Below are 26,599 nucleotides of genomic sequence, written 5' to 3' on the forward strand. Positions count from 1 at the left end.
TAAAGTTATAAAAAGCCTGAAAAAGAAATCAATCTTGTTTAATAAAGATACTTTGCCGCTTACCTTAAACCTCTCTGCTTTACTCAGATATAAAAGATGCTGATATACCAGTGAGGGATCTTTATCAAGAAGATCATTTTTCAGAGACTGAATGAGGAAGAAGAATATATCCCCGTCCAGTTTGTTACTCAACAACGCTGGCAAGTCTTTTGGTTCAGTGATGGCTAAAAGATGTGCGCAGGCTCCTTCATCTTTCCTGGCACTGAGAGCGTTTATAATCTGGCCAAATTCATAGGCGTTGTTAGGCTTGGTGACGGGCAGTTTCTCACGGTGTCCCGGCGACCCACGGTTGGTGTCGCCCTTGTCCAAAGCACGACAGTCCGCGCTCACCTCCTCGGAGGGCCCTTCCGGCTCATTGCAGCCGTCACTCACCTTTGCGAGGGAAACACTGCACTGTGACACATGCAACAGCCACCGCACACGCCCCAAGTTACATTTACTAAAACGGAAGGGACGGAAAACCCACGCGGACTGTATTTTCCTCAAGGTCTCAGTGAGAAATGGATACTTTGTAATAAATCATGGCCTCTACATTTTTTAGGAAGAGAAGTTTTAAGGTTTTAGTAGTATTCATAAAAGTAAAGTATTTTTTACATTGAAAATGAAAACTGTTATTCTTATAATTTCCCATGAATAAAGCTGCTATGTAAAAGACCCTGAACAACTTTATCTCTTTATCATAACTTTTACATTTACTTATTTCTTTACATCTAATAGAGAAGTAAAGTTACATTTTTCAATTCTCTTAAAAGTTTTTCATAACTCCCATTTTTTTCATATTTAATCAAGAAGTAAACTCGTATTTTTCAATCCTCTGAAAATAGTTGTTTTCTTTTTAGAGGAAAACACTTCCTAGACTCTCATATTTTAGCTTCTTACTCTTAGTAGAAATGTAGTATGACCAATGAGATGATGATTAGTACATGAATACGGAAGAATTGGTGACTGACATTCTTCACTAAGAGTGGAGCAGAAAGCTCCAGCACAAGACACTGAGTTATCTGAAACCACAGGGTAGGTTTGAATCCGAGGTGGTCCAAGGTCTCTGAGGAAGTCGGCCTTGTCTCAGAGCACTACAGGGTCTGAAGCAAACTGGGAAATCTCTATGGGGCGTGGCTTGCAGGGCCACTGAAACAAAATCAGTCCTGTTGGGATTTTTCCAGGTTTACCCTGAAGCAAAGCTCCATCTCCCAGAGCAATCTGGGGTGGGAGCAACACCAACACTGGCAAGTGGGGGAGGGTGAGGGGACGCAGACGAGAAGAACCCAGTGCAGACTCCCAGTACCGTCCAGGGACCCAGCTGAGGAAAGACAAGGGCTAATTATTATGGCAAAGGAAACATTTGTCTTGATAACTGGTTAAAATTTCTTCACTAAGCATCGGAATGAAAACACAAAATTAAAAAAAAATTTCATAGGACTCATAGGAATATGACTTTAGAATCCAATATATGATCCCCCAGAAATACTTTGAAAGCTTATTGAATACAAATACCTCTTGAATCTCAATTTTCCTTCTCTCCTTTTCTTTGCTGAATGATGCTGTTTTATCCTTCACATTAAGGAATCTGGTCACCTCTTCCAGTTCCATCTTTGCTTCAACAATATTTGAGTCTAGTAGGAGAACTTTATTGAGGTCATTTATACTTTTCTCATAATCCTGGAGGGAGAGAGGCAGAGGGAATAACTGTCACAGACGACAGGAGAGGTGGCGCAGACCGGCCGAGTGGGAGCGAGAATGCTGAGCAGGGCAGGGCACCGGGCTGCAGCGGGGTCCCCTCCGTACCACGACTAGGAAGGTAGGCTTTGCGGTAACATGGGGCTCGAGTATTGTAACCCATACACAGCGCCCATCCTCTACAAGAGACAGAACATGGAATCTGGACTCAGAAGGCTCACGTTCAATTCCGTGTCCCCATAACCTCCACAGTGCCTAACATGTGGTGGGCGTTGGCTGTCTGCTAAGTAAATGAAATGATGGACGCCCTACTGGCAGTGAAACCTGGACAAGAGCCCACTTCACCTTTCGGAGCTTCAGTTTTTCTCATCTCTAAAATAAGAATAACAAAAGTTTTTCTATTCCAGTTTTCATGGGGCTACACCAAGTAATACATGAATTAAAATAATAGGAGTGGCTTAAACCTATAAAGAGCTATGCAGTATTAGTTGTTACCATACTATCTTGTTCCATAAAACCCTTCAAAGTTTTATACTGTTCAAATAGGCTAGAGTTGACATTTATTCTTCCATAAAGAGTCAGACAACCCATTGGAGAGGTCAAGCAGAAAGAAAAGAAATCTAAGCTTAACAAAACACGGCACTGATTCTGGCAGCAGACATAAACCACAGAATCAGCCCACAGTGACAGGCCACATTCTAGAACTACAGACTAGACCTATGTTTTGATTAAACCGAAATTAATGCTGTGAGGAGGCAAAGCATTCCAACAATGAGGATCCTCCCTCAGTATTCATGACCTACCCGTAAGAGCACACACTGGAGGCCGAGGCAGGGGACAGATAAGCCAGGGTTATGTGGCAACCCGGAAGGACTGGCTGTAACACCACATCCCTTCCCCTCCCAGGAACACGCCAGAACAAGGGTGATGGAGCAATGAGTTGAAAGACATAACCTTAAATCTCCTCTAATTTACAAAAAAGAGAAGGTAAACTATTTACAAACTATAGCACCATAAGTAGTATGAGTAACAAATCTCTATACACCTCTGTGTCACAACAGCACAACAGGAACCTGTTACAGAAAAACGAACGGCACTGCCTTTCCAGCCCACGCGTCCCACGTGGGGGCCCTGCTGAAAGGCAAGGAAGCGGGGCAGCAGCGCAAGTTGAGACTGGTGATAGCCAATTCTTACCATTCTCAGCCCTTTGCAAGTATTATTTTATCCTCACAATAGTCCTCTAAATACTAACTTCTGTTGTCTGCATTTTCAAGATAAGAAACCGAGGCACAGAAAGATAATTTTGGGGATGAGCAAGGCACAGAGAGCCAGAGGTGAACTGTAATGTGGCTGTGGAGCCCAAGTGAGACGCCTGAAAACAGGGATTTGTGAGCTACAGCCCTGGAAATGGAAGCCCAGCACCACAAGCGTCAATACGATTTTTTCCATCTATTCCAGAAAAGTCGGTGCTTGAAGAGCAATCTGTCTGGTGGAAGGAGATGAGAGAATTCAGGAAATACACTTTGATAAGTGTTAAAACAGAAGCAGGCAAGTGTGACAAGAGAGCAGGACAGCAGGATGGGTAGGGACAGCCTCAAGTGGGGAGGCAGCAGAAAAGGAGGGGGCCGGTCTGCCAGATGCCACAGAGTGGTCAGGCGAGGTCCGTTCACCTGAGGGGTGGCCACAACCACAGCTGTGTGCCAGGGACTGGAAGACTGTGGGAGAAAGGACGGCTGTGGTCCCGGCCAGAAGGGACGCATACATGCCATGAAAGGAAACAATAAAAAGCAAGTAAACAAATGAATAAACAAAATGGGTATGGACTGTCATTAGCGCAGTTAAGAAAACCGAAGGTTGAGATGGATCCCAGTGAGGGGGACAGGACCTCCCTTTGACACAGCTGTCAGGGAACACAAGGCCCAAAGAGGGGTGGGCTGTGCAGAGTGGAGGGAGGAGGAAAGGTCAAAGAGAAAAGTGTGGCTGTGGCAGAAAAGAGGACACATGAAAAGTGACTGCCGGCCTCATTGGGCCTTAGAAAAATGATGCGGTGTAATTGCATGGGTTTGTGATAACATTTACTATTAATAGATGTTAAACTCTAATCACAGTAATTATAAGATCTTTCTTGTTTTGAGATGTTGGTCTTGTAGCATCCCTAATTGGCTGTAAAACCAATCAGGGGAAGAATTGGGTCTTATTCACCTCTATGCTCCAAAACCTAGTCCAAAAGAGGCACCCAACCAAAGACACACGTTGTAAGCAACAGTAAAATGTTCAGTTATCTCCTCTTGGGAAGAACAGTTGTACAGGAAGGAGAGCTCTGTATTTTTCAAAGCTCGCACACAGGAACAACAATTAAAGCCAGCTAGAGAACAAACAGAAGGTCCAAGAAAGCAGCGTGTTCCACCGACAGCTCAAGGCAGGGCACCTGCCACTGTGGGCCCTTGTGACACTTCCTCAAGTCTGTCACCCGAGGAAGCAGGCCCAGGCGTGAGTGATGCAAGTATAAACAGCCGTGGCCTTTGCAGATCTGCAATTAAACTCGCTTGGCACATAATTCAAATGACAGATACGTAAATCAAGCTATAAGAAGTCAAACCAGAAAAACAAGATGCCAGCCTCATAATTTAGTGGGATAGGATTACTCAAATTTAAGATTATCTTTCTGCATTATAATACAGTTTCTAGAATTCACTACATGGAAGTATAAAACTCTGGTCTTTCATTAGGTACAACTTCTGACTTTCAGTCCGTCAGGTAAACAAGTTCAAAGAGTCAGGCAGCCAGAATGAAGTAAACCAGCTGGAAGAGTTGGACATGTATAAACTCGAGGCATGCAGATCTACCATCATGCAGTGAAATCCATTAAGCTCAATGAAAGTTGAATTAATTTGCCCTGGCCAGGTGGCTGGGTTGGTTGGAGTGTCGTCCCACACACCAAAAAAGGCTGCAGGTTCAATTCCTGGTCAGGGCACATACCTAGCTTGTGGGTTCCATCCCCAGTCAGGGCATGTGTGGAAGGCAATCGATTCGTGTTTCTCTCACTTCAATGTCTCTCTTTCTCTATCCCTCCCTTCCTCTCTCTACAATCAATAGACATATCCTACGCAAGGATTTTTTAAAAGAATATTGTTAAAATGTCCATACTACACAAAGCTATCTATAGATCCCTGTAGACTGCAACCTACAGATGCAATCCCTATTAAAATTTCAGGCATTTTTCACAGAAATATGAAAATCCTAAAACTTGTAATTAACCAAAAACACCCCAAATAGTCAAAGCAATCTTAAAAAAGAAGAACAAAGCTGAAAGCATCACACTTCCTGACTTCAAACTATATTACAAAGCTACAGCAATCAAACCAGTACAGCATTGGGCATATATACACAGGCATAGATCAAAGAAAAAGAATGTAGCCTAGAAATAAACCCTCACACATATGGTGAATTAACTTACAGCAAAGGAGTCAAGAATTCTCTTTGGTAAAAGGACAGTCTCTTCAATAAACGGTGTTGGGAAAACTAGAAGGCAACATACAAAAAATGAAACGGGACCACTATCTTACACCATACATAAAAATCAATTCAAAATGGATTAAAGACTCAAATGTAAGACTTGGAACCATAAAATGAGAAGAAAACACAGGCAGTAAGTTCTTGACAATGATTTCTTTGGATTTGACACCAGAATTAAAGGCGACAAAAGCAAAATAAACAAAGTGGGACTACATCAAACTAAAAAGTTTCTGTATGGTAAAGAAAATCATTAAATGAACAGGCAACCAACTGAGTGGGAGGATATACTTGTAAATCATATCTGATAAGAGATGAATATTCAAAATATATAAAGAACTCATACAACTGAATCACAAAATAACAAGCTGATTAAAAACTAGGTGGAGGAACTGAATAGTCATTTTCTAAAAAAGACATACAGATGGGCAACAGGTATATGCAAAGGTGCTCAACACACACTCATCAGGGAAATGAAAATCAAAACCATGAAATATTGCCTCACACCTGTTAGAATGGCTATTATCAAAAAGACAAAAAAAAAGGGTGTTGACAAGGCTGTGGAAAAAAGAGAGCCCTTGTGCACTGTCGATGAGAATGTAAACTGGTGCACCTAATATGGAAAGCAGTATGAAGGTTCTTCAAGACTAAAAGCAGAACTGCCTATGACCTAGTGACCCCACCTGTGGGTATATATCCAAAGAAAACAAAAACACTAACTTAAAAAGATACCCCACTGCCATGTTCACTGCAGTGTTATTTACAATAGCCAAGACATGGAAACAACCTAAATGTCCATCAATGGAAGAACGGGTAAAGAAAATGTGGTATACCCCGAGTGGTATGGCTCAGTGCATTGAGTGCTGGCTTGTGAACCAAAGGGTCACTGGTTCCATTCCCAATCAGGGCACATGCCTGGGTTGCAGGCCAGGTCCCCACTAAGGGGCGCACAAGAGGCAACCACACATTGATATTTCTCTCCCTCTTTCCCCCCTTCTCCTCTCTCTAAAAATAAGTAAATAAAATATTTAAAATAGGAAAATAAAAGAAAATGTGGTACATATATGCACTGGAATATTATTCAGCCATAAAAAAGAAGTCAATCCTGCCATTTGTGACAAAATGGATAGAGCTCGAGGGCATTATGCTAAGTGAAACAAGTCAGAGAGGGACAATTATATAACCTCACGTATACATGGGATCTAAACAATCACCTGAACTCACAGATACAGAGAACAGATCGGCGGCTGTCATAGGTGAGGTGGGGGTGGAGAGTGGGTGAAGGCGCTCAAAAGGTACAAACTTCCAATTATGAAATAAGTAAGTCATAAGGATGCAATGCAGAGTATGGCGACTGCAGTGAGAATGCCGTCTCCATTAAGAGTCAGATATATCTGATGCTCGCTTAGAGAGTGGATCTTCAAAGTCCTCACCACAAGGAAAGAAAATGTAATTGTGTGGTGATGGGTGGTAAGAAGACATAGAGTGGTGACCATTTTGCAACGTATACATATAGCATTGTGTTGTACACCTGAAACTACTATCATATGTCAATTAAAAAAATCTTTGTAGAGAATAAAGATCCAAGACCTGCACACTTACAATGTGGGAATTTCATCTTTATTAGTCCTTAGTCAAGTTGACTTTTTAAAAAATACCATTTCAGAACAAGTCATTTTGTTCTGTATGTTCTGATTTTTCCTTGTGATGTTATTTTCTACAGACGTGACCATTCACTCAGCATATACAAAAGTGTAATTATACTTTCTTTGAAAGTATAATATCTCTTAGAGAAGAATGCCTTCTATCGTCTCATACTGGCCACCAGCCAGTTGAAAGCCCAAGTCGCCATGAGCTTCCCAATCTCTGACCCGTCTCTACCATCCTCCACCTCACAGACAAGCCTGATCCTTTGCTGGGAAAATCCAATGCCATTGCTGGTGGCCTTGAGTGATTCAGTAAACAGCATTGCTTTCCCTTAAAAGTAGACTTATGGTAACTAGCAGCAGTCCTTAGGAAATGAGGAAATAAACCACAATTCTTCAGCTGGTAGGAGTCTTGGAAATCATCTAGCACCACATGATAATGAGGGGAAGTCGGAGGCCTATTCCAAGGTTTCAGGACTGGTTAGTGCAGGACTGGGGTTGCATCCCAGGGTAATCTCACTCCCATCCCACGATCCCAAGAGGGATGTTTGTGGACGCCACAGAATTTGTTCACAGCAGAACTTAACATATGAAAACGAAGGTTTCCTCACCTTGAGTCCTTTATGAGCGAGAGCTCGTCTATAGTACGCTTTCACGTTCCCGTTATCTATCTGAAGCGCCTGATCACAGTCCTGCTTTGCCTCTTCAAACTGGCACAGCTTCAAGTAACACAGAGCTCTGGTACAACGTAATGGAACTCAGTATTATGAAAGGAAAAGACAACATACCTACAAATTTAGACAGCTAAGAAAAATCAGAAAATAGCTCAATAAGTATGTTTCTATACCACAGCTGTTTCTCAACTGAAACCCAACACTTAAGTCCAATTATGGCATTTTCTGGCAACACATGTAATTACGGCTCTGGGGATGTAACTGCAAACAAACTACAGCCCGGCCTTGAGGATGAGACAGAACAATTAGGACAAGCAAACATGATAAAATATCTGCATAGGATGCTCTGGAGAACACAGCTGAGAAGCTCATCAGATCCAGAGGGGCTGAGGAGAGGGGACGAACGGCCAGAAAAGACTTCCCAGAAGAAGTGACACTCAAGTCGAAGCCCACAGTATTAAGTGAGAACTTCCCAAAGCAAAGGCACCGGGGCGAGAGTTCAGAAGTAGGGAGGGGAGAGTGGAGGCCAAGGGCACAGGATGCGCTTAGTTCTATGGCGACAGAGAACGAGATGTTCCTGATGGAGGAAGAGAAGTGCCATGTGTCCACAGTGCAGGGATGAGGCCAGAAGAGCAGGCAGGCCCGATCACCAGGGGCCTTGTAAATCATAGCGAGAAGGTGAGCTGTACGCTGAACCTGACGGGCTTTTAGAGAGGGGCTGACATGTTCGCTGTGTTTGCTACGACTGGGAGAGGAGAGAAGAGAGAACAAGACTGCCAAGCACGGCGTGAAGGCTATTGCAGACATCAGGAAGGGGCCCTGGTCCTCCCGAGCAGGGGCTGATGGTGATGGTGGAGAGAAAGGCCCCCACTGAGGAAGCAGGACGTCGAGCTCCTGACACACTCGGAGAGGGCGGCATCGCCGGTCAGGGAGAACAACCTGACGTGAGAGCAGAAGGAAGAGGCAAGCTCAGGCCCGAAACACAGGACAGACTTAGAGGCCGTAACTGGAGGTGGTGAATGGGCCTGCAGAGAGAGTGAAATGGCCAGAGAGCACAGAGTGAAGAAGGGGTCTACACCTTTGGGACCCCGAGAATACCAGAGGGAGAAGAGGAAAGCCAGGTGGGTGAGCTTTCTGCACTGCAGCCAATGGGAGGGTGGTCTCCAGGGAATGGCGGCCATTAAGGCCCAGTTCCGTAGAGGCTGAACAGAAAGGTAGAAACACACCTGGTGGAGTCAGTGACAAAGCTTCGGCAAAAAGGTTACCAGAGGAAAACATACAAAAACCAAGCACTGAGAAGTTCAGTTAAAAAGCATTCATCGGAAATAGCTAAAAAACTCAAGCTATGAACTCCTACTCTTCAGGAACTATAGCTTATTTTTCCTTATCACCCCTGATTCTATGTACTCCCTAAAATCCCCCAAATCATCACATTCTCGGTAACTATCTTTTACCAAAAGGTGGTCAAGATGGCACCTGAGCATCATTCTAGAACAATCTGCCCATTCCTACCGCGCACTGTAAGATGCTAGGCCCTTCCCTTAGCACTTCAAGAGACAGGGCACTTACGACACTAATTTGAAGGGCAGGTGTCCCCACTCGTACCGTGGAGGGCAGGGTGCTCAGGGCTGCGGCTGCAGCAAGGCCGCCGCCCCGGCCAGGCCAGGCGGGGACGGAGCAGCAGTCAAAGCCTGAGCCACAGTCTGTGGGAAACGCGCCACCCAGACCTTCCAGCTCACCACACCACTGCCTTGTCTCCCCAGAACCCCCATGGCCCCTCAGTCATGGGAAAAACTTTGACAATTAATTCCCCTATATTTTTAATAAAAAATATTAACATAAGTATATAGAGTGAAAAAGAACTTGCCTGTTTGTATAAATGGCACACTCCTTATTGTTAATATTTAAGCATTCACTGTATTTACTAAGAGCATCTTTATAGTTTTTGTCTTTTACACATTGATTTCCTTCTTCTTTAAGGGTTTTAAACATTTTTTCATCTATGGAATCCAAAAAATAAAAAAGAGGAAGTATTATATAAGCAACTCTACCAAATCTTAAATACGTATGTAAGTAAATCTGCTGCTGCAAATTAACCTGACTCCATACCATGCAGAACTTTGAGTCTAAATGGAGCAGAACTTTGTGTACAATTAAAAAGATAAACTGGCTATAAGTAAAGATGATTATATATGATTATGACACTTGAAAATAAAATACAAGCAATTCTATCATTTTATCCATATTGGCATGCCTTTTTCTGCTATAGATACAAAAATCTAGTGTTTTGTTAAATAATTATTTCATGAAAAATAAACAAACAAATGACCCCATTAAAGCCTGTAGGAACATTTGTCCAGTACTCTCATTTATTTGGAAAATCAATCCTCCTCCACTTTCTGCTCATGCGGTTTAAAGCCCCACCCACCCCCAGCTCCATCTTTTGGGGTAATCTTTGTTTTTTTAACCAGCACATTATATTTATGTTGCCAACATAATCTAATTGGTCAGGATTGGGCCTATGAGAGCCACTGAGCTGCAATTAGATTTCTGTGGCAGCACCTGGTAGGGTAATTCTTGCTCTTTCCCGTAGAACGAGGGTGAAAGGAGGAGCTATGCTGCCATCGTATGAGACGAAGGGAGAGTCTGCCTGAGGATGGGGTCAGCAGAGCAAGAGAAAGGCCAAGGCAGAGACCTAAAGGAGAATGAGTCCTAAATCCAGCCATCCCTGCAGCTCCTCCACCTGTGGACTTCTCCACGGTAGGAACCATTAAGAGCTGAGTTTTGCCATCTGCAATCACAACATCCCGATTATTATCATCACGCACTGTCTTGCAGTGATCACGGCTGACTCCCTGCTCAGGATCCCTTTTCCCCTCTCTGAAGGCACCTCACAGCTATCACCCTCCTCCTGTTCAGGCCCTGTGTTCAGGGGAAGCTGAGCCTACTGATCAGGAACACAGGCTTAAGCCAACCATGACAAGGCATTTCTGCATCAGAGGGACTGGCTCAGGAATGGGCATATGACCCATCAGAATAAGTACCAACAGAATTCCAGCTAACAGAATAACAGGATAAAGAAGCTATGACCTTGGGGAAACATATTTCCTCATTCTTAAATTAATGCCACCAAAAGCAATGGTGTTTCTCTCCTTTTGTACACTGATACATGCAGAAAAGAAGCCCGAATCTGCTATGGCTCCACTGTTTCCACCCACGCCGGAACCCTGGGAGCCATGCATGACTGAAGGGCCCACCTGGGCCCTTTCAGGTACCTGAGACAAAACCATGCCTCACAATTTAAGTCAACAGATTTTCTGTTACTTCCAACCAAAGTTTTCCAACACACATGAAGTATTAAAATTTAAAGTTTTAAATCTATGTAGCAACTATATCCAACGAAATAACTTGATATAAAAATCTTTAACCTAAAATTTAAAATATACCTTTCAATTCTGTGATCTAAAAATCTTGAGAGATGTACTGAATTTATACTATAAACTTGAATGTAAATAATCTTATTTGTCCCTCTGCTCTAATGACATAAAATATTAATTTTTCATTTTTTATTTCAAATAACAGAATATTTCTAATGTTTCGAGTTTCAAAGCGATCGAATGACACTCCCCAAGAATCCTGGTATATATAAGCCCTAAAACAAAATATTATTGGGGAGTTTTCCCCTCCTTAATTTGCTAAAAAACTTTCACTCAGCTTTTCTTCCAACGTCTGTAAGCCTTTGATATCCATTCTCACAAATAATCAATACACTATGAACAGAAAAAGCTGATTATACTTGTACTTATGGTTTGCTATCATATACCTACAGTATGGTTAGTACGACATATGTACTTTGTTAAAAACAAATAGCCACCCTTCATCGGGCAAAAGCTTTTTGTGCCAGGCTCCATTAATAATGGACTCTAGAAAACAAGAGTCCTCTGTGACTTCCCCAGGACGACTACATCATCTAAAAAGCCCACACGACTGTAACTGAACAACAATAAAGACAAAACAAAGCAAAACAAAGTCCTGGCAGACATTCCCTGCATCTTCTTTCCAGACAATGAAGAGGATGAAGGACTAACACTAGCCATTCAGACATCACGGCTCAGGGACCTGAGGGTTTCCGCAAGACGAAGCTCAACCCTGGAACAGGCAAGGAGTTTGTAAACGGGCAGGAGAAACGAGGCCTCCCTCAACTAGCTCTAAAGCAGAAAACACGAGTGCAGTCACATTTATTAACCATTCTGCACAAAGCCATGAGGTTATGGAGACACAAATAGGCTAATAATTGTGATTAAGGCAGAAGGAAGTACTGCTAGCTATTTATGTTGTAGGGTGTCAATTATTTCAAACAATCAGTCTTACTGGTATAGTAGTGAACCGTTCGCTACTTAATTCTTCTTATTGTTAATATAATGCAACTTAAACTTTTATAGAGGCTACTATAATCTTACACAGTCAGCATGAGCTAAGTATTTTATATGCATTATCTCCATTTACTCCTGAGAACACCACGAGATAGTTACTCCTATTAACCTCTTTCACATACATAAGGACATGAGAGGTGTGAAGGAAGTTCTTAAGACTCTGTAGTTGGAACGAGGGGAAACAGGGTCTTAGTTCCAGGTCTGACACCTATATTCGTGCTCTTTTTCTACTGCTTTATGGTCAAAAACCCATGGCTCAAAATAATACTCAGAAGAAATGAGTGCAGGCCTCCCCCACCTGGGATGTCCGGTTGGCGGTGCTTGCAGGAACCCCCGACTTGGGCCGGGGGCATCTCTGCCGCAGGCCGCCACGCTCGCAACTGCGCAGATGCAGGCACAGAGGGTATGGGCGACAGCTTCTCCCGCCAGCATGGTCCGTCCAGGTCCATTAAAATTCTTGTTATTCTAAAAAGAAAAGGAGTTTTCTCCCTTAAGCACGCAATCTGCATTTTATATTACTGAAGGTCCTATCAAGAGTTAAGCTAGATGCATACAAATGCTACACATATGTGTACTCCCCTGTAGAAAACACACAATCTTGAGCTATTTGCTGTCCACATAAACTGTCTTTGAAAGGAATTTTGTAAAAAACTATGCAATTCTAGATCCTTTTGATATCAAAAGTAAAAAATTGACATTTCTAATTATTTTAAATTTTTAAAAATGTATATGCTATAAAATAGCATATGCACTTAATATTACAATATAATTAGAAATATAATATTTAGTAGCATACACAATATGAAATATTACTTTTTGAAAAAGTGAAATATAGAAAGAAAATTGAGGAGGCCTAGAAGAAATGTCCCAGATAACACTGAATGTAATAACTAATTTGATAATGCATTATTCCTGAGAATACCCAGAAGCCCTTGGGGATTTATATGCCAAAACTGTACATAAAGACAGATGTACAAGTCTGGGCTAAAACTGGCCGTCACGTGGAATGCTGCTTTTTCTTGAAAGATTTACACGTGGTTAAGATACTCTTGTATTTTTTCATCTCCATAACTATCCACTAATTTTGTTCTCATATGCATAGAAAAGAAAGAATAGGATACTGGAATCTACTATGAGGGCTCTTGTATTAATGACATTTACTAATAGCCATTATAAAGTTCAGATTAACATCCCCAATTATCCCTTTCTCATCATTTTAAACATATAAACACCACAGTTGTATTTAAAAACAAAACAGAATTATGTGTTTGGAATGAATCTGGTTTTAAAAAGGTGCTCCTCAAGACCGAAGGTTTACTGGTAACTAGCAGAATACATTCAAGTCAGTTAATGCAGTAATACTTCCAGTGTGAAAATTTTTTATATTTATATAGAGACAAATATAATACACATAATGTCCACACAGTTTTAGTAACTGAAATTTCAACAGTGGTCTTTGGTTATATTTTAGCATAAAAAAATAAATTAGAAAATAATGTATAACCACCCACAACTGCAAAAGAAAAAGAAGCTTTAGAAAAAAGGAATTTTCAAGCAAACTTGTATTACCAGCAGAGAGGAAGGAAGAAGCAGCTGAAAAGAGATGAAGTGTTGCCAGGGAGTAAGTAAGTATATGCAGGGAAATTTAACATAAGATTCCTGGAGAGGAAGAGAGGAATATGATTAATGGGAGACAGAAACAAAATAAGCACAGATGTTTAAATTTTTAAAAAAATTCTGTTGCTCAGATGGAAATGCAAGCATAGGTATGAGATTATGAAAAGGAGCAGTGAAATTTTTAAACCAGATACTTTACAGAAAAATATATATGGCAATACTAGACAATACTTTCTCATCTTACATAATTATATATCAACAAGAACCATTCAGTTAAATAATGAATGAGGCCTTTTAAAAAATTTTGACTTGAGAGAGAGAGGAAGGGGGGGAGAGAGAGAGAGAGATGCCAATTTGTTGTACCACTTATTTATACATTCATTGGTGGATTCTTGTATGTGACTGGGGATTGAACCCACAACTTTGGCGTAGTGGGACAACTCTCTAAGCAACTGAGCTATCCAACTAGGGCTAAGGGTCTTGTATCCAACCAGTAATTTTCAAATTTCATCTGAAAGCAATTTATAAAGTCTGGAAATTCTTACCTTCCCATTCTCACTCAAGAGGTAAATATTTCATAAAATAAAGTAGATCCAATTTTTTTGTGATTTCACCATTATATTAAATTGATAGTCATCCTAAATGAGTATCTATTTAAAGGGTTTAAAACACAAATAGCTGGCAGGCTTATGAAGATACTCATTGTCCTGAGGAGAAGCAACACAAATATTTGCCCTGACAGATGTGGTACCAATGAACACCTGCAAATCCTGCAGAAGATTCAACATGGAAGTTTTCTCTACATTTATTGATCTTGTCCTATAATTAGTACTGAGTTATGACATCGCTGAAAACACCTTCCTAACCGCACAGATATTTGCAGTTACTAAAGTGAAATTGTGCTTTTTGAGCTGTACCCTGTGCTTTAAAAAAATAGAGTATTCACTGAACAGGAAACAAATATGAAGGTATCAGAGGACAACTCAGAATGTATCACGGGATACTTAGAAATTAAAGGGTGACAGTGTGCAGATGATGTTTTGTTGAGTTGTACACTTGAAACCTGCATGGCTCTGCAAACCAATGTCACCCCAATAAATTCAATTAAGTTTTTTTTCCACATCAGCAAAGAGAGAGAGAGAGGAAAAGAAGAAAACAAATTAAATGAGGAAGAGAGAACCATTTGGTTTGGATGGAGTGAAAGAAGGCAATCATGTAAAATAAATAACTGAGAGCACCCACACACTCTGATATGGTTCTTAAAGGAGGGGAAGAAGAAAATCTAAGTCCATTATAAAACACCTCAAGCCCAGAGGTAGGTGCCTCAGATCAGGTTACCTGTTAATACTGTCATTTGCTATTTGGATTCCACAGTCTATCTGCAACACTGTTTTATAATCCACATAAGCTTTCTGATACTGCTCTAAAGTTTCATATGCCATTGCTCGTCGAAGAAGAGGTTTAACTGAGAATGGATGAAGTTCCAGAGCCCTGAAGAAGACAAAAATGTCACATGTCATTTGTTTTGAAAATTAGTCTTTAACTTATACTAACTCAGTGCATACTGTAGTACTGGAGTCAAATACAGACTTACCTGGCATCTCATCTTGGGGACCTGGCAACATACCAGAGAGGCAAACCCCGAGTAGCAGAGCAATCAAATCTGCGGTTACTTCCTTTCTTTGAAACCAGTATCAATGTACTTTGGCATTTACTTATTCTCTCCTCCACTGAGACAGAATTGGCAGCAGGCAGTGTGCCTCACCCCCCTAAACTCTCCCCCCCATCCTACTCCCCTCTCCCCAATATGCCCTCCACCACCCCTCCCCTACACTCTAATAGAGCCCACCATGGCACTAGGCACAGAGCCGGCTTTCAGCAGATTCTAGTTATTGAGGGATTAAAAGGGAAATTTTTATTTGTGCCTATGTATTTAAAATAAGGCACCTTAGCACAGAAGCACATAAACCTGCATCGCTGTTTGAAAATCAGCTCTCTAAACCTCAGTGCAATTTATTACGATTCACCTGCTGCCAAAGGGCTTCAAAAACAGACCAATGATTTCTTTAAGTCATTAATTTTCATCTTGCACTTGTCTATGAAGTATTTTCAATATCACTAGAGATGTATTTCGAGGTTATATTCCCTGGTTTTGTTTGAAGTAACTGTTTAAAGGTACTTACTTCACTACTTTGTACTTCATTAAATTCTGAAATAAAGCATACAACCGAGATTGCATTTGTGTGAGTGAAAACTACTGTACTTCGTTTTAATAAAATTAGCTGAAACTGTAAGGAAATACTCTGTGCAGAGACACTATGAAGAGCCCACTTTCTCTATAACGCACTAGTGGGTATGGGCCAGGCAGTCCATTTTGGAGAGACTGCACTGCAGGTTTGCTCTTATGCTGCAAGCAATTTATAATATCAGACAGTGGACTCGCTTCAGAAGACGAATGAACAAGGGCTGCTTTACTTTTTTCCCAGCAGGCTTAGAGATCTATTGTCTAGTCCTGTCTACAGTGACCTGACAGGGCAGGAGTTCTGATCGAACATTTGCTACAAGCTCGTCACTGTAGACTTTCTCATCTAATCTCACAATAAGCCAGCAAGGTAAATATTCACATGTTCATTTTGCACATCAGTTCTTTTGACCTGAAGCTCCATTAAGGCAAGAGAATTCCCAGTGCCTAGATCAACACCAGGGCTGCCTACACTCTTTCTGCCACAAACACATACAAAACACTACAGAGAGAAGCACTCAAAGTCACCTGCCACGCAGACTCCCTGCCTCCACAGTGCAGAGACACTCGGCTGCACATGTGGGAGTGCCCCTCGACCCCTTGGGACCACAGAAGGTGTTCAGAAATGGCTTTAGCTTCACTGCTCTGAAAAATAACCAATCTTGCTCTGCCTCGGTGTTAGCATTGGGACAGGGATTTTTGTAACGCCGTTTATATTGTCCTGGGTTTTAAGTTTTTGTCTATAATAGGCATGTGTTATTTCTGTAACCTGTAAAAGTCATTTAAACCAAAATTAAAATCAAGTAAGAATACTTAAACACTAGAAAACAGACCTCTGGGCACCAGTGTCTATCGCCTGTACCACTGCCTTAAATCGAGCTTAGTTTAATGCCTGGGGGATAAGTAACAACAGGAACAGCCCCATTGACTACTACTACTACATGACTACTCCCATTCACTAGACTTCCCAAATCGAAGGCACTATTTATCCACCCAAGATAAACCTGAGGCTTGGAATCTAAAACTGAATAAGATGACATCGTTAATTTTTAGCACTCCCCAGCCTAGTACATGCAAGGTTTTTTTCTCTTTGACCACAATCCTGAAAATAAATATAAGCTTATTAATGGAAATTCCACAAAGGAAAAACAGCATCCATTCATGAAAATAAACACAGAGACCTTTTAAACCAGAGCTTATATGAAAGCTTAACTATTCAAGTTCACACAGCTAAGACCCTAAAGAGTCATCTAATTTCAGGTCTGCCAGAGAACAGCAAAGATGAACAAAAGCACAGAATTACTAGACACCATCCATCTGTACTGAGTCCGTCAAAACATCCTCAGTGGAAAGTCACCGGAAGATTTTTGGTGTGCTTTAGATACACCAGAAAGTTTCCCTGATTGATGGGGAAAGTGAAGTTGTTTTTTTAAACAAAACCGAGAAGCAATGATGGGAATAAAAGTAATTTCTAGAATGAAAGTTATAAACTTTTGCTTAGGCCTCATAATCCTGTTTCTCGGTGTCCCTGGAAGTCTGAAAGAGGACGCGGAGGTGCTGTGGGGAGGAGGGGCAGGGCCTGGAGCCCCTCCACGGCTCCAGCAGTAATTCTCCAGGGAAGCCCCCCAGAGACACCTCTGAGGAAGTGCCTGGGAGTAGGCCCCGGGAGAGCAGACATTTAAAACCAGGTACCTTTTACCCCAAATGCACACAAAGTGATTTTTGTAAGTAAATCCATTGAAAGTTAATTCATAGGTTTCCCTTTCCCCTTTATTTAAATTCTGTCCCCATGAGTTTTTCTTTTTCTCCCAAGTACTAACCAGGCCCAACCCTGCTTAGCTTCCAAGATCAGAGGAGATTTGGGCGCGTTCGGGGTGGTATGGCCGTAGACAGTTTTTCTTTTTCTGTGTTTGACTCCTGCTACCGCTTGCCTCACGGAACACAAAACAACCCTCCAAGGGGCAAAGATAATTAACTGAAAAACAGGCTTTCTTTAAAATGTATGCAATCTTTTAAAAGTGCAAGTAGTCATGTTTCTACTAGTAATTGATTCCTGGATCATACAAACTTAAATACATCCATTTTTCAACATGTTTGCCAAAGCAAATCATGGTTTCTCTCGCATTATGACAAGTCTGAGAATCAGTGCTCTGGAGTAAAATCACTCCAGGCCCCTCGTGGCCTCCCTCTGTTAATTAGCTTGCTCCCTCTGTAAGCCCCACTCACATGCCAGGTACCAGAGAAAACATCTAAGGAAGCCGGTCTCTGCGGAGGTCAGTGCTGACCACCAGAGCGGGCTTCCTGGGTCGCCTTCCTTAAGCACTGCCCACCTCCTGCCCCAGCCCGCCATCTCTCCCTCCAGACAAACCCTCCATCCTAGCCTCCCGGGGGAACGACAGCCAGCGTCCCATCTCTGACCTCCCCTGGATCTACAAGGAAACACAAATGTTAAAAGGAAATGCCTACCCCCTTAAACAACCTCACTTAAGGACAAACTGAGTCCACTGTTTTAGCCCTGTCTGTAAGGGTCCCAAGTTTTAAATCAAGAGTCCTAAATTTGCTCAACGAAGGAATACCTAAGGCAAGTCTGAAGGGTAATGTATTAGCAACAGACACCTAAGGTGAAAATTCTGAAGGAAAACATTTTTACCACCCCCAAAATTGTGCCTTTTGCGATACTGATATTTAAGCTGGTTATTAAGAAACAAAAGCGTCAGGAAAAATACCTTCCACCCTCCCCTCCTTCCTGCTCAAGAGATTCTTCAGATAGAAAAATCTGCTCAGGGGGAAAAAAAATCTTAACAACTCACCTTAGCCCAATCTCAACTACCAGTGACGGACAGGGGGCCGTTTACTAGGGGGCTGTTTACTAGATCCCCCCAGTGTCTGGTGGTTTCTGGGTTGTCTAGTAAATATTTACCTGCCATGTGTGTTGCACTCCCCCCATTTCTTTGTCCAAAATGACACATACACCCAAAGCTACCTGTCTTTGGAATTTTCATGCTGTGTGAATTCCCCATGCACATGTATTAAAATTTGATTTGCTCCTATTAGCTAGCTGCCTCTGTTAATTTGATTATTAGCCCAGCTAGAATTTGGAAGGTAAAAGAAATTTTTTTCAGCCCTCTCACAGGTTCTTGGCTGCAAATCCCAATGTGCCTGATATTCTGCAAATTAACATGGTCTTTTTGGTTAGTTATGGGTGGTAGAAAATGTTTAACATCCAGCTCTCCTGGGAAAAAAAGAAGCCCAAATTCACTGCATTTGCCAATTTTCATGGTATTAGTTCTCCAACCATGGCAAACTTCAAGCTAGCCACTTGACTTTATTCGACCAGCTCACAAAAATCCTGAAAATGTAACAATAATTAGCTAGCACGAACTACTACAATAGTGGATGGAGTCTAAAGTTAGGCCAGAGTGAATAGAAATATTATTTGTTTATAATTCAAGTATGCAAATTTGGCTAAAATCTGAATACCTCAAGACCTTCTTTTTAAACAGTAGACACAGAAACTAATGATTCTGAAACTGCTACTACCAATGAAAAAAAAAATAGTTCACCTCATCATCAGGGTGTTCATGTAAGTTAGTGCCCAAGCTAGGGCTTCTGAGAGTAAAGGGGGTGATATTAATAATTATACCAGACAAAAGGAGTAAGCCAGGACTGTTAAGGCCAAAGCAGAACGTATGACTTCTTTTTTTTTTTTAAGATTTTATTTATTTACTTTTTTGGAGAAAGGGGAAGGGATGGAGAAAAAGATGGGGAGAGACATGGACCGGCTGCCTCTCCCATGCACCACGGCGCACCACACGGAGGACCAGGTCTGCAGCCTAGGCGAGTGCCCTGACTGGGAATCAACTGACAGCCTTTCACTTCGCCTGACAATGCCCAGAAACCTGAATCGTGCACCAGTCAGGGCACGACTTATTTTTTAGATTCACTAGTAGTAGCTTCTTTCCAAAGGACTCCTGAGGAAGGCTTACTGCTTAATTGTAAAAAAACCACTTTTTATTCATGTAAATATGTTCCTCTATCTCAGGAGGTAACTGGCAGAGCACCATGGGTGACGACTGCGCTTGAGGGTTGCAAAGCTGAATAGAAAGAACATGGGTCCTGACCTCACAGAGCTTACAATCCCATGCAGTGAATGACACAAGAACCTACAGGTGAGAGAGTGACAGTGCAGGTGTTAGACATGAAGATGACCAGGGACACTGAAGGCGACCAGGGAGGCAGAGAGCAGGGGGCCGCTGAGCGGGGATTTGTGGGCAAAAGTAGGGCTACCTACTAAACTGACAAACTCAGAGACCTAAAGTAACCACAAAGGATGGTATGAAATTAAAACTTTGTAACTAAAAGCAGTTCTAGTGGGGGATAGTTGTCCTAGTGTGGTATTTTTCCCTAACAAAGGTGGGTCTTCCCCTTAACTGAGCCTGTCTATTGTTCTTTTGCATCCATATTATTGCACCTTCATAATGTCAGACGAATCCTTTTTTTTTTTCCCCAGACCTGTCAGGGCACAATCTCCCACCACAGCAGAGACTGCAAATCCCTCATTGTTGTTATGATTGTGTTCATTGTGAACTGTTAAGTATCCTACACCTGCCTATATAAAAGAAGTTTCTTTACTCTTTTTACTTTTTATCCAATCCCAGAGATGCCCCTGCTTTGCTTTCTCCCTAATCTATCATCAGTGGATTTCATGTAACCACCTTACGTCTTCCCCTTTGATTCTGATGTATAAAATTAGCGGTAAAATTGCCATTTTCCAGAGCATTTTCTCAATCCCTTGAGATTTTGCTTCCTGGCAAATGTCATCAGTCTGGCTCAAAACAACTTAAAAATTTTTACAGTCTGGACATTTCTTACGTTGACAGATTTCAGAAGCAAAGGTGTGCAGAGCACATTACAGACAGTGGACCAAAGGGGAGCAGAAAGCTTGTTTGGGGGGCCATGTGGTGAGAGAGGAGTTTGTAACTAACTGGGAGACCATACTGAGCTAGTGAACACCTGTCTGAAACAGTCTGAACGGTGCTTCAGGAAAAGTTATTCTGAGGCCACAGTGAATTGGAGGAGGCAGAGAGAGTAGTGAGATGTCTTCTCCAGTGGCCTAGTACTGACATAAAATGAGCATGAATTAAGGTGGTAACAGTGGAAATGAAAAAAGTTTGCACAATCTGCTATAACTATCTTCATATATATGCAAAAGAAGAATTTGAGTTTTATCCATTAATTAACATACCTTAAAATTTAAGAAATTAGAATCATGCAGAAAACTTAAAAAAAAAACAAAACACCAAAACAGTAAATACTGCATTTACCACCTTGACATGGTAACCATCTCTGAAAACCAGCAGTTTACCTGTTACAGTCTTGAATGCAGCCACTGCAGTTTCCTTCCTTCAGGTAACATGCTGCTCTATTTGAATATAAGATACTTAGATCATCTGCACTTCCACTTCCTAAAAGCACATTTAATTAAATACAGTTAAAATCCATTAGCGAAATCAGGTTCCCCAGCATTCCAAGACTGCGGTCTCCAGTGGCAGGGACTGCAGTCCCACGGGCTGCTGATAAGGCGGCGCTCGGAGGAGCAGTGTGCGCCCGCAATGGCCACAGGGGGCAAGCCCGTAAAGGCTCGAACGTGCCTCGCCCGGGCACATAGTACGCATTCCAAGGTACAGACAGCGCCCCTAGGTCTAGTCCCGCGCCGCCCTGGGTCACCAGGAAGGAATGTGCAGACACACGCGCCTGTCATTCAAGAGGTGGCCGGCGCCTCTCCCGCGGTGGCCCCTGCGGGTCGCGCGAAGCTCAGCCGGCAGGGTTCCGGGGAGCCCGCGGGGCGCAGCTCACCTACCTGCCGGCTCCAGCTGCGCTATCGCCGCCGAGTACTTGAGCGCCGCCTCGGCGAACTGCCCGGTTTTGAACAGCTCGTTGCCCTGACTCTTCAGGCCGGACGGGCCGACCGGGGCTGCGGGGGCCGACGGAGGCGCGCCAGGCCCCGGGGAAGGGTCGGCTGCCACGGGGTCCCGGGCGCTCCGGCCGCCGCGCGGGTGCCCGTTGGCGCCGGCCGCGGTGGCCGGGGCCCGCGGGCGGCCCCGCTTGTCCGCGCCGGCCCCTAGCGTGCGACTCCGCCGCGGCGCGCCCTTCTCCGGCCGCTTGCCAGCCTCGCTTTTGCCCGTCAGCTTCTTCTGGATGTTGCCCATGGCGCGCGGCTCTGCGGCACACGCTGCTCCCGCCGGCTCCGCGGCCTCTGTGGGAAGTGGATGCGGGAAGTGAGTGTTTGCATCATCAGGAGAAACTACCGAGGCGGCCGCGGGGGTGCCCGGCGCAGAGGCGCGGCGCCCGAGCCCGCTGGGCGGGTCGCGGGGGAAGCCGCGGGCGCCGCCCTCTCGGTCTGAGTTCCGCGGCTCCGGCAGCTCCGGGGCCCGTCCGCTCCGGAGGTTAACCCCAGGGCGCGCACAGATCCCTGCGGCTTCCCGGGCTGTGCACGGAAGCCCAGCCCGTGTTTAACTCTTTAAACCCTGAAGGGCTTGTGACTTGATAACCGGCATTTCAAAATTATTCCCTTCATCGCAGCCATAAGGCAGATCTTACAAAGTAGGCTCCATTTACAACTTTTCTTCCATTTACAATTTACGAAGGAATGAATGAAGTTACCAAAACTTGAAAACAAAAGTTGCACCCAAGTTTAGGGTACCTTTCCTTACGTTAAAGGACTAGGAGAAAAAGATCACTTGACAGAAAAAACAAGATCAAGTGACTTTAAGTCATTTTAAAGTGAACTTAGCAAAGAAGTCATAAAATAAGCACCTCCTTATAAAAGTGGGCCTTTAAAAGACTGTAAGTTTTCTTTCAGGAACTAATCATACATAGCCTTAATTGATTACTGAATCTACTGTTTTTAAATATAAAATGATGTATAAATATTTCATTGATGGGTGTCTTATCAATATTTCATAGAAGGCAATTTATCATTTTGTTAAAGAAAAAAACAACAACGCAGGCCTAATATCACTTGTGCTAAAATCTCACCAAACCTAGATTTAATTCCTGATCCAATTGCAGTTCCAAACTCTCCCAGAAACATAATCTTGATCAACCAGCATGGAATTGTTTTGGTCAAGCACCAGTATGGTAATGTGTCCGTGGGCTCCCCTCCACCAACTCCTCTACAAAGAAGAGTCAATCTGCATCAAAACCCTTCCCAATTTTCCTTCCCCACAAAGAAAATATGTCTTGGCCCCCAAATAACCCTTCCTTTTCTTTCACCAAGCGCTCCTGTGCCCCACCCAGCTTCCTGTAAAAATCCTTCCATATTGTACCACTCCGAGGAGCATCCTTCTGGTTGCTAGACAGGATGCTGCCCAATTGCAGAAGTGCTTAATTAAAGCCAATTAGATCTTCAAATTTTCTTGGATGAATTATGTTTTATTTTTGAAGCAACTTTTGAAACCACCGTTAAAACAGCACTTAAGTACAGAGACTTCCAAGTCTTTTAACAAATTCTGATCTGACTCTTAATGGATGTATTTGGATATATTTTCCATTATGTTTCATGAATGGCGAAGTCATGATCTGAAGCATAAAGACAGAGGGCATGGAAAACCACAAATGTTTAAATAAAAATCAGTGAATGGCCACCTTAAAGACAGCACTGATTTTAAAAAATGCATTAGTAATTATAGTTTTCTCTACAGAGGAATAATGTCCACTCTCGAATCACTAACCAAAAGGAGGTTAAATATGAAAATAATAAAAAGATCTTATAATAGTAATAAATACCCAGATTGGATGCAGTAGGATTGTTAGAGCAAGGCTCCAGTCTTCATCTGGCATCTGCTAACTCAAGTCCCCACCCAGCACAGAAATGGATGGAAGCATAAGTCAGTGTTGGCAGAAACAACAGACAACTTACTGTTATTGTACATCCCCTTGTATGTTAGCCTCTCGTGTTTCAGCAATACTATTACTCAATAGCTACAGTTTATCTAGAACTTCATGTAGGTAAAGACCTTCATGCACATTATCATAACCTTCATCCCAAGTAGTACCTCATCCCCACTTTATAACACAGGCAACAGACACACAAAGAAGCAGCTAAGGAACTTCCTCAAGCACAGAGAGCTAGAAATCCCAGCATAACTGGGATTCAAATGAAATGAACTGAATGCATAGCCATACCTCTTTCCTTAAGGTGGAAATGGCCCTGAACAACTTTGCCAGTCTCTTTAAAGGTAAACAGAGGCCACAAAATGAAATCCTGTGAGTCATGTTAGGTATTGCGCTACCTGTAGGACATTCCAGAGAAGTTGTTCAGGAGGTGGCTCCAAAAGTAGATCAGAGGAGTGGCCTTATCTAGAGACACCGACTTGGGAGGTGCTGGCACACAGAGAATCACTGAAGTCTGGATGAGGACTGGGTCACTCATATCCTTCCCAAGGATCCCTGAGAAATACTAATTCTTAAAGGAAGATCACAGGAACAGTCTCCAATAGAGATGGAGGAGGACCCAGAAATGAGAGAAAGACCAGGAGGGCACACAGCCTCAGAAACCAAGAAGAGAGAGTATTTCAGGGAGAAAGGAGTCAGCAATAACAAATACCAAAGGAAGCAACAGCCAAGTGTCATCTGCACAAGGACTAAAGAGAACCATTAGTTCTAAAGACCACAACGACTTCGGTAGCCTTAAAGGGTAGTTTGGGTAGTTGTTCGATGCAAAAATCCTCAACAAAATACAAGCAAATCAAATCCAGTAGCATATTAAAATGATTAGACACCATGACCAAGTGGAATTTATCTCAGGAATGGAAGAGTGGGTCAACAGTAGAAAATCTATGCAACAAACCACATGAATAGAACAAGGGGGGAAATCACGTGATCCTAATTGAACTGAAAAGGCATTTGACAAAATCCAACATTGTTCCATGATAAAATCATTCGGGAAACTAGGAACAGAAGTGAAATTTCTCAACAAAAAGTACATTTATGAAAAACTCACTGCTAACATCATACTCAGAGGTGAAGTCCAGAAAGCGTTCCCCTGAACCACCGCTACTCAACATTATGGTGGCAGTTATAACCTGACCAATAACTGGCAAGAAAGAGAAATAAAAGGCATCCATATGGGAAAGGAAGAAATAAAAGTATCTCTCTTTACAGATGATATTACTATAGACAGATTCTGTAGGATTACATATATATTACATACAATAATATAATATAACATAATTTAATATTATCTCTATTAAATTATAATTTATAATTATATACTTATAAATTTAATTGTAATTATACACTACATAAAATATAATTGTACTTTATTATAATTATTATTATACATTAAATATGTGTGTATGTGTGTATTCCCAAAGAATACACACACACACACAAACACACTACTAGAGCTAATAAGCAAATTCAACAATGTTACAGGGTACAAGACCAACATACAAAAATCAGTCATTTCTACACACTGTTAAGGAGTGATCTAAAAAGAAATCAGAATAATAATTCCATTCACAATAGCATCCAAAGGAATAATGCTCAGGAATAGATTTAACAAGAAGGTGAAGGACTTGTACACTGAAAACTACAAAACACTGCCAAAAGGAATTAAATAAGTGGAAAGATATTCCTTGATCATAGATAGGAAGACTATGTTGTTAAGATATCAATACTACCCGAAGTGATTTACAGGTTCAACATAATCCCTATTAAAACTCCATAGAATTTTTGCAGAAATAGAAACACTGATCTTCAAATTCATCTGAAATTCCAAAATATCCAAACATTCTTGACAAAGAAAACCAAAATCAAAGGACTCACATTTCTGATTTCAAAACTTACTGAAAACTACAGTAATCAAAACAGAGTGGTATGAGCATTGGGATAGATATGTAGACCGATACAATTGAATTGAAGAGTCCAGTAATAAATTTGTACATTTATAGCCAATTGATTTTTTTAATCCTCACCCAAGGATATGCATATTGATTTTAAAGAGAAAGGAAGGAAGAGAGAGAGAAAGAGAAATATCAATGTGAAAGAGGAACATCGGGAATCAAACCCACAACCTAGGTATGTGCTCTCACCAGGGATGGGATCTGCAACCATTTTATTGTAAGGGATGATGCTCCAGAGCCACCAGGCCAAAGCTGGCCCATTGACTTAAAAAATTTTTTTTATATTGATTTTAGAGTGGGGAAGGGAGAGAGAAAGAGGAATACTGATTTGCTACTGCACTTATCTGTGCATTCATTGGTTGATTCTTGTATGTTCCCTGACTGGGGATCAAACCCACTACTTTGGCACATCAGAATGATGCTCTTACCAACTGAGCTACCCAGCCAAGGCTAGCCTACTGATTTATGACAAAGGTGTCAAGTCCATTCAATAAGGAACAAATAGTCTCTTTAACAAATGACATTGGGACAACTAGATTTCCACATGCTAGAACAAACAAACAAGCAAACAAACAACTAAGTAGGACTCCTACCACGATTAATCAACATATATCAATGGTCTAAATATTAGCTAAATCATAAAACTCTTAGAAAAAAACATAGAGGTAAATCTGCATGACTTTACATTTGACAGTGATTTTTATATATGACACCAAAGGCTCAAGTACAAAGAAAAATAGATGAACTTGACTTTGGCAAAATTTAAAACTTTTGCCCATCAAAAGATATAATCAAGAAAGTAAGAAAGACAACCCACATTTGGAAGAAA

At 42.0% G+C, this 26,599-nt stretch overlaps 1 protein-coding gene across 1 annotated transcript in view; it reads right to left on the reverse strand.

Moving 5' to 3' along the window:
* The window catches only part of SPAG1 (sperm associated antigen 1), a 48,725-nt gene that overhangs the window by 1,365 nt on the left and 20,761 nt on the right, over positions 1-26,599 (reverse strand). The window contains exons 11-18 of the mRNA XM_037131129.2: positions 21,723-22,118; positions 21,228-21,327; positions 14,959-15,111; positions 12,302-12,468; positions 9,438-9,570; positions 7,508-7,634; positions 1,555-1,719; positions 64-432 (exon numbers count right to left, since the gene is read on the reverse strand). Of these exons, the coding sequence (XP_036987024.2) occupies positions 64-432; positions 1,555-1,719; positions 7,508-7,634; positions 9,438-9,570; positions 12,302-12,468; positions 14,959-15,111; positions 21,228-21,327; positions 21,723-22,118 (1,610 nt within the window). The remainder of the gene's footprint in view (positions 1-63; positions 433-1,554; positions 1,720-7,507; positions 7,635-9,437; positions 9,571-12,301; positions 12,469-14,958; positions 15,112-21,227; positions 21,328-21,722; positions 22,119-26,599) is intronic.

This window comes from Artibeus jamaicensis, unplaced genomic scaffold, assembly GCF_021234435.1.
Source record: "Artibeus jamaicensis isolate MK-2021 breed Jamaican fruit bat unplaced genomic scaffold, CSHL_Jam_final scaffold_916, whole genome shotgun sequence".
Lineage (NCBI taxonomy): Eukaryota > Metazoa > Chordata > Mammalia > Chiroptera > Phyllostomidae > Artibeus > Artibeus jamaicensis.